General features: G+C 40.3%; 2 protein-coding genes across 2 annotated transcripts; one reads left to right on the top strand and one right to left on the bottom strand.

Annotated features, from left to right (window-relative positions):
* On the top strand, nucleotides 833-3,153 carry LOC109210988 (transcription factor bHLH18-like). The gene is made up of 4 exons (XM_019374477.1): nucleotides 833-966; nucleotides 1,042-1,548; nucleotides 2,197-2,565; nucleotides 2,725-3,153. The coding sequence occupies exons 1-4, from the start codon at nucleotides 931-933 to the stop codon at nucleotides 2,806-2,808; spliced, it is 996 nt and encodes a 331-aa protein (XP_019230022.1). The 5' UTR covers nucleotides 833-930; the 3' UTR covers nucleotides 2,809-3,153.
* Nucleotides 8,156-8,938, bottom strand: LOC109220087. The gene has a single exon (XM_019384550.1). It carries the CDS (start codon nucleotides 8,936-8,938, stop codon nucleotides 8,156-8,158), a length of 783 nt encoding a protein of 260 aa, XP_019240095.1.

Here is a 9,349-nt window from a genome sequence, read left to right as displayed (position 1 = left end):
CAAAAAGAAAAAGGTGTATCATAAGGTGTTCAAATTTAAATGCAGGAAGAAGGTAGATGATTTGAGGCTAAAAAGCATAACAAATTCCTATTGCGTGCTGTTGTTTTCTTCTTATAATATAAAATATAATATGGGTAGCCGATCTCCACACTGTTAAAATTCGTTTTTCACCTTTGACATTCTCAAAGTATTCTAATATATTCCACTTATACTGGCTAGCTATTTGGTACCTACCCTATGAGTGCGTTCGTTTTCTTTTTCCCGCTCAAATTATTATTTATTTACTTACCTTTAATATTAATAGTGGATCGAAATAACTTGGCGTTCTCTTTGAAATAATTTATAACCAGTGTAAGTTGGTAAAAATTGGTCACATAATTTTCTCCATGTGTACGACTAGTAGTCCATAATAAAGTCAGCATGTGGTCCGTGTGTACCATATAATTAGTTTGGAGTAGATAATTTCAAGGAATCTACAGCTATTATTTATTTATTTATGCCATATTGACTAATTATTCTTGGCACAATAACTGCTCCCATATAAAGATGGCTAAAACTTTAATCATTTGGCCACCGCCTGTTGTATAAAAAATGGATATCAAAGCTTTCATTATAATTTTGGCCGATTTGGCATATCTTCCAAATTGGACTTTGCTTTAATTTATCAATTAGGAAACCATCACGAGCTTGCGTGGTGCTAAACCAGAACTGAACATATCCATTTTTACTTGAAAAATGGTAACATTTCACTCGTGGCATATAAAATATTCATTTCTAATTGCAACTACCTTTTCACTTTGGTTGAAAATAAATATCCCTTTAACTTTCTGTTAATTTAAGATTCTCCTCCTACTAATTTTGGTCCAAATATAATGCACTGGCATCACGACTAATGCCTTGTAGCAGCTCTCAAAATTACTTCACCATTTGATGGACAATTCATCTCTAAGATGGTTTTCAAGAATGGTAAGAATATACAACAAATTAATCCTTAGATAATATTATACGAAATAATCTTAATTTGTTTTGTATGATTTGCAGGGAGAGGCTGGAGCCTATTACTCAAATGAGAAGAAATCTGTTGACGATTTCACCACTCAAAAATCCACTATTTCAGAGGATGGAGAAATTAGAGAACTATCTCTATCTCCAGATAGTTCTCATCGTTCTAATTATTTCAAACAGGAAAACAAAAGTAAAGTCAGCAAGTTCGATTTTTCCCTCATTACCCCTTTGGAAAATCAGCCCAAAATGAATAGTAATATGCTTTCTTTTACGCATAATATGTATTCTGATCACCAAGTCTGTAAAATAGAAGCAGTAGATGAGATGTACTTGCGTGATTCAGATCACAAGTATTTTCAATTTCTCAAGTCTAAAAGTGGCTACGATCAAAAGGATAGCCTAGCCAAGAAACTGGGACAGGGTCAGAAAAGAGAGAGATTTCTTTCAGTTGATCAAGATCATATTATTGCAGAGAGGAAACGCCGAGAAAAACTTAGCCAGAGATTCGTTACACTTTCAGCCATTCTTCCAGGTCTTAAAAAGGTATTCATTTTTCGCCTCAAATTCGGTTTTAAATACAAGAATTAATTAGTTTTTCGATGCGCCTAATTAATACACGCTCAGATGGTTATACTAAGTTAATTACACATATTGGCAACTTGATGGGGATGGTAATTAATCTACTATAATAGGTTAAACTATATTGTATTGTTCACATACAAAATGGTTACATCGTTAAGTGTATATAATTTAAATGTTTATTTTATATTGGGTTTAAGCTATATACTAATAGTGCAAAATGTAGTTTAACCAGTTATAGCAGATTAATTTGCATCCCTATACGATATATACTTTCTTTAGTCCGCTCTAAAAAGAATGTCACATTGAAATTAATTTAACTTTAATCTTTCCATTTACCTAATTTACCCTTACTAAGAAGCTATTATAGTTACAGCTCCACAAAACTTTTACTCTGTAGGCATTAAAGGCTACAAGTTTTAATTTTTTTTAAAACTCCGTGCCGAGTCATAGTATATCATATAAATTGACTGAAACGGAGGAAGTATAATTTTTTTGTTTTTTAAGATTATCAATTAATGTTTTTCATAGCACTTAAACTCTAAACAATGAAAAGAAAAGGGAGAATTACAAAAAGAGAGGCTAAAGATTATTAGCATTTATAAATTGTAGGTGGACAAAGCTTCAATTCTTGAACAAGCAATCAGACATGTGAAAGAGCTTAAGGAAAAGGTGAAACAATTGGAAGAAGAGGAAAAGACAAGGTCCCTGGAATCAGTTATGTTTGTGAATAAATCTCAGCTGGAAGAAGATGATCATTCCTCTTCTTCATCTGATGAAAACAATCATAGCTCCTCTGTCGACGCAGATATTGAAGTAAGATTCTCAGATAAGAATGTATTGATCAGAATAACCTGTGAGAGGCACAATGCCTTCGTCCTTAACATCCATAACGAAATAGAGAAGCTTCATCTTTCTATTGTTCAAAGCTCTATGATGCCATTTGGGAAACAGGCCATTGATGTCACTCTTGTCGCTCAGGTATTAACCTTTAATTTTACTCCACTATATTTACCATTGAGAAGCTTCATCTTTCTATTGTTCAAAGCTTCATCTTTCACATGTTAGATAATATTAATAGTACACATTTTTTACACTATTCTGTATATATAATTTAAATCCATTTTTAATTCATTTTAGATGGAGGACAGTTTCTGCATGACGCTAAAGGATCTTATGAAGCATGTTCGAATGGTCACTGCGAGGCTAATGACCCAAGCATAATTAACTTTTCTGTAATATCAGAAAATCTTGGAGAAGCAAAGAGAGTTTGGGATTTTCCTTCACATATTTTGTGTGATAGATTTGCTACCATTCACCTTCTTTGGTTTGTAAGAAATGCTTATCTCCTCGGCTACATAAAGCTTATTTCAAAGTGAACTTATTAAAGTAGAATATCCTACGTTAAGTAAACACTGTTATGTGTGTCTATACATAAGTAAAGGCCTTACTTTAAAATAAAAAAAAAAGACAGCGAGAGAAAGAGCCGACTTGTTATGTATCACACAGTAAAATTACTTCATTCGAAATTTCCATACTATAATTCTTGATTCGTGTACGATTTCCATATTCAGCTTTCAATTTTTTTTTTCCGTCTTCATAAGGCAAGCCATTCTGAAAATTATTGGTCAACACTTCCTGTCCAAAACGGCAAGAAACACCAAGCCAAATTAACAAAACAGGAATATAAGATGTTTTCATATGGTGATAAAAACCGGGTGATATATTAACTTTCCAACATAGATGTTTATCTCGAAAATACGAGTAACAATTAAATTTGATTTATGGTTTTAAAGATACGTAATTTAGTTCAATACTAATTAGTAACGAAGGAATCTGAAGTATAAATGAAAGGAACAAGTAAAACCAAACCAAAATGTAGGTCAGTCTCAACCACGAGCCAAAGTGACCTCGAGATGGATCAAGAACAATAAAGCAAGAATAATAAAGCTAAAGGACAATTCTGATGAACAATGAGCGAGAAAGTAAGTGAGTATATTCTTTGCCAAATGATTGAATGTCTTTACAAATGATTGGGGTCCCCTTTATATAATAGGAGAACCCTAAATAAGGTACATTTCTATTTATAGTAAATAATCTTATTGGGACAGCTGTCTAACCGCTTAGTACGGGTTCGTACAAATCTATTCCCGGATTTACGCCATGATTTGGGGGACGTGGCACGAATCTAGCTCATTCTGTTACAAATCCATAACGATATTATCTTGGGCTGGACATACTCGGCTCCGATACTCATCGCGAACTTCGATCCTCGGGCCTTGTACTCTGTCGTCGAACTTGAGCATGGTTTATCGAGTTCGACCTCGATCCATCCTGAACTGGGACCTAAGGCAACCCTTCGAGCTCGAGAAATCGGGCATTCCTGATTTTAACCGTATACAGATAGTCCACGATTTGATCTTCGATGCTCTGTCGCCTCGATCATGATGTCACTCTCATGATGTCAGCGGCTGAAGTGATTGAAAACTCACTTCCGCATAGTTCCCAAGGTCATTAATTGGAGGCAGCTTCTGGTCGGCTATATGGCTTTCCCAAACCGTTTAAGTGACCTCTATAAATAGGCCAATTCCACAATTTTTGCAACCTTTACTTCTCAAATCATCCTTAGAATCTCATTAGCTTCTTCAACTTCGACCGTAAATCGTTATTGTATATCTATTGGCACGCGACCTGATGGGATGGACCGTAAACCATTGCTGTATGTCTATTGCAACGGATTTGCTGCCTACAGCAACAGTTTTAAACCCGTTGCCATAGGATAATTTTCTAGTAGTGTTCTCTGAGTTCATCCTTTTCCCAATATGTTCTTACTACAACATCAACTTCTTCTCTTCTCTTGAATTTCTCAACCACAATGGCTAAGACATCTAGAACTGTTCCCCAGAAAGAAAAAGCTTCATCGTTGCGGCCGGCCAGAGGTAGAACGATGGTGCCACCTCGTATCGAGGAGTGTATTCCCGGGCCATGTGAGCTAACTTCCGATTTTAAAATCGATAAACCTGCATTAACACCAGGTCGATACATCTGCTTAATAACTGAAGGCGAACTTGAGCAGGTAAAAAAGGACTGCAATTGAAAGAACAAAGATGTTGTGATCCCTTCCCCTGAAGAGGACATCACTACCCACAAGGTAGCGTACTTAAGCATGTATACCTACCCTTTCACGTTGGGCCTCGCAGATCCAGCTCCGGGTTCCATAGACCCAGTAATTCTTGATTTTTGCCAACAATACCAGGTGACGCTTGGTCAGATCTACCCCTCTTTCTGGCGCATCGTTAATCTGATCAGATATTTCTCGGGCTTGGTCGAGGGGGTGTCTTTTACCCTTGACCACCTGACCAGGCTATACAATCCTCGCCTTTATCGAGGGGGTTTGATAAAGCTTCAGCGCTGATCCTTGAAGTCCCTTTTCTCCAGCATCAATGAGGACAAGGACAGAGGATGGATGAGCCGGTTTGTTCGATTCAGGACCTCCGATCTGATTCCTGCCGAGAGGATGCCATTCCCCGAGGAGTGGAACATGAAACATAAGTATAAATTTATCGATAGTGATTAATACCCTGCTTTCCCTACTTTTTCTCGATCTAATTCTTTCCTGATGATGTAGCTGTTGCTTGGTTCCCTGGTAAGGTCTCGGACCTTACAGGCTGGGTCCGGCAACTGGCCTCCACTTCTTCGTACGCGGAATGCAGTTGGCGTGATTTGGCCAAGGGTCGATGGGAAGCTAAAAACCATGGTAATTTCTCTTGTGCACATATTTATGTTTCTTAGTGAAATACTTACTTTATCATTATGCAGGCCTCGGAGACGCCGTTGCTATGCGGCCGCCCCCGCCCAGTGAAGAAGAAATCCCAAAGCCTACCAAGGAAAAGAAGATGAAAAAGGGGTTGCCTGCATATTCCCCGAAGCCAAAGAAAATCAAGGCTCGAAAGCCTAAGGACGATACCATGGCCCTATCTCCAAAAATGGCCCAACGCCTTCGAGATGAGGATGAAGAGAGGGAAGATGACGACCGCCTGTTGGTAGCTCAGAAAAGAGGAAGCATTGACGCTTCGAAGCCGCTGAACCGATGGTGGCTGGCGCGGTTCAATCTCGAACCAAAGAAATTTTGGAGGGGAGCTCGAGCAGAGTCCCGGAGCCATCAGGTGGAATAAGTGCATCTCGTCCCGGGGGACATTTGGTGGGCGAGCCTGAAGAGCCAAATTCCGAGGCCCTCCAAAGAGAGGATAATATCCCAAGTAAATTACTTGGGATAATTAATGTAGATGACTCACCGCCGGGCCCCGTATTCTCTGAAGGGCAGTTCCAAGATGCCCAGTCCATGAGGACTCCTGATATGGGAACGACCCATGAAGGGAGTGATATTTTTCGGGAGTGCCTAGCAGGGTCGAAGTTGGTCCTGATCCTGATGCCTCGTTTATCTTTGATGAGGCCCAGAGGCTTCTTAAGCAAGTAGGGTTTTGTCCTCATAATTGCAGTCGAATTTTACTCTTGTTTTCCTAAGTCTGATTCTTTTTCTCTACGTGAAGGCTGTGGTGCTTCATCGGCAAGCATTTTCCAAATCTCAAGCCAAGCTTGCTCCGAACTCAAGAAGTTGATGGAAGAGAGGGACGGCCTCAAGCGCCTCTATGTACAGAAAGAGGAAGAGGTCAGAGATCTCCGAGTTGAGTTGGCGAAGGCTCGTCAGGAACAGACTGAACTTATCGAAAAGGTAGTGTAGCCTTTGGGGTCTGTTATGTCTTCATTCGATTTATCAATTAACACTTTAATTTTTGCAGGCTAGCAGAAGGGCGAGCTGGTGGAGAAGCTCCAAGAAGAGCTCAAGATGAAAGAGGCCGAGACCCTAGGGTGGAAACAACACATAGACTGGCTCTCCTCAGAGAAAGATACACTTCGGGAGCAGCTGACTTCAATCGAACGCCAGCTTCAAAATGCAAAGGAGGAAAGCTTGGCCCGGAGCCGCAAAATCGAGGAGCTCGAAGCTAAATCAGCCGCTGAGCTTTCGAAGGACAAATCTCAGGCGGAGGCATTTATGTCCTCGTATCGAGTTGACGCCAAAGTTGCTAACACTCGGGCACAGGAGATCTCCATTGTGACTGAAGTTAAGTTATCATGTGCTCTCGACCATGCCAGGTGACAATACCGGAGAGAAACTCTCGAGGAGGTGCATGCTCATGGCTTCGACCTCTCTGCTGATATTAAAAAAGCAAAAACTTTGGAAGAAGAGGCTGCCGCTTTGCTCTTCGATAGCGAGGATTCCGTTAGTGGATCTGAGAGCGGAGGAGATGAGGACGAAGTCCCCGAGGAGGAAGTTCTCGAAGACGCGACTTCCGAGGATGTGACCCCGAAGTAGATTAGGTTCCTTTGTTTTGCTTTTGTGTAAGGCCTTTCGTAGGCATTGTAAATACCCTTTTATAAAACCCATTTGGGACAAAATCCGATCTAAGGGAAAAAGAGTGCAACGCGTGCTTTAAAACCTAAGGTCTTCGTGTAAAAAGGTGCCCTCGATATCTTCGATCGAACACATGCCATGGATTAGTTTTAAATTCAAATGGACAAAAGGATAAAGTCATACCTTAGCAGTACTATCGCTTGAGTAGTGATATATTCCAATTGTTCGGAAGTTGTTCGCCTTCCATCGTGCTAAGTTTGTAAGATCCCTTACCGACAACTCCGATGACTCGGTAAGGTCCTTCCCAATTTGGGCCTAGTCTCCCTTCATTTGGGTCTTGAGTATTGAGGGTAACTTTCCGTAGAACTAAGTCCCCAATTCCAAAGTGTCAAAGGTTGGTCCTTCTATTGTAGTATCTCTCAATTCTTTGCTTCTACAGGGCCATCCGAACAAGTGCTGCCTCTCATTTTTCATCTAATAGCTCGAGGTTAGTATTCATAGCCTCGTAATTTGACTCCTGTGATACATGCCGAAACCTGGCGCTGGGCTTTCCGACTTCGACAGGGATTAAGGCCTCGGAGCCATATACTAAAGAGAACGGGGTGGCCCCTATGTTGGACTTCGATGTCGTTTGATATGCCCAAAGGACCTTAGGTAGAACTTCTCTCCATCTTCCTTTTGCATCGTCCAACCTTTTCTTTAGGTTTTGGATGATAGTTTTGTTTGTTGACTCGGCCTGTCCGTTTCCGGTTGGGTGGTACGGTGTTGATAAGATCCTCTTTATTTTATGTTCTTCGAGGAAATCCGTTACCTTGTTGCCGACGAATTGCTTTCCATTGTCACATACAATCTCGGCAGACATCTCGAACCGACATATGATTTGGTCCTAGATGAAGTCAATAATTTCCTTTTCTCTGACCTTCTCGAAGGCCTATGCTTCCACCCATTTAGAAAAATAATCAGTCATAAACAAAATGAATTTAGCTTTACTTGGGGCCGTTGGTAGAGGGCCGACTATGTCCATTCCCCATTTCATGAAGGGCCACGGGGATAAGACTGAGTGGAGTTTCTCTCCGGGCTGATGGATCATCGGTGCAAACCGTTGGCAAGTCTTTGCTGAATTGCCAACCTTAAAATGAATATCCACTTGGGCTGTCCCTAATTGTTGCATACTAGTTTCCACCATGTCACCTTAGGAAAGTCTCGTTGCATGGTTCTGTATAGTTGCTTGGCAGAACATTTCTCCATCTTCTGAACATCTTCTTCTAAGAGCCCTGCATTTGCAAAGTTGTTCCTTGCTTTGAAAATCTTTTGTATGGCCCATGATGCATTCTTTGGTTCTGTATTCCAGACTGTGTTCTCCTCTATGTAGTAAGTATGCACCCATTGAATCCACATTTTCTCTTTCCTTGTACAAATACTCCATTGTAACTTGCAAATGGCTGCCTTGTTCCATAGCTCCACATTGATGAAGTTCAATCCCCCAGCTACTTTTGGTGCACACAGTTTGTCCCAGGCTATCAAAGCCTTCTTTGTTGGTTCAACATTTCCTGTCCATAGGAACCTTCTACAAATTGCTTGTATGAAATGGACAATTTTCTTGGGCAATATGAAGATCTGAGCCCAGAAAGTTTGTATAGCAAATAGCACACTCTTGACTAGGATTGCTCTTCCAGCATATGACAGAAACTTTGTGGTCCAGCTTTGAATTCTGCTTAGCATCCGCTCTATTAAGGGTTCACATTGAATGGCAGACAGTCTCTTTGTGCTCAAAGGAACACCTAGATATCTGAACAGTAGTTCACCTTTAGTATAGCCCAGTATGTCCATAATTTGCTGCTGAATCATGTTGTTCACACCACCAAAATAAATGCTGCTTTTGTTTGGATTAGCAATTAGACCCGAGGCTGCTGAGAACATTTGGAAGTGCTTGTGCAACATCTAGACCGATTGAATATCACCTCTACAAAATAGGAGCAAGTCATATGCAAATCCCGGTTGAACTAGGTTGAATTTGGCACACCTTGGATGGAACTTAAACTGCTTATTGCCCTTCAGTGTTTCCAAAGACTTGCTTAGGTACTCCATTGCTAAAACAAATAGCAAAAGGGATAGTGGATCTCCCTACCTTAAACCTTTTCTTTCTTCAAATGGTACAGATGGCTTACCATTGATTAACACAGAATAGGACACAGTTGTGATGCAGGCCATTATCTACTTCACAAATATTTCAGGGAAGTTCAGTAACCTCAATACTTGTTCAATACACACCCATTCCACAGAGTCGTATGCCTTTTGCATATCTATTTTGAGCATGCATCTTGGAGAGATATTCTTCCTCCCATATCCCTT

Source organism: Nicotiana attenuata, chromosome 2 (assembly GCF_001879085.1).
Source record: "Nicotiana attenuata strain UT chromosome 2, NIATTr2, whole genome shotgun sequence".
NCBI lineage: Eukaryota > Viridiplantae > Streptophyta > Magnoliopsida > Solanales > Solanaceae > Nicotiana > Nicotiana attenuata.
The sequence above is the reverse complement of the archived record's forward strand: the minus strand, read 5'-3'. Positions and strand labels throughout refer to the sequence as shown.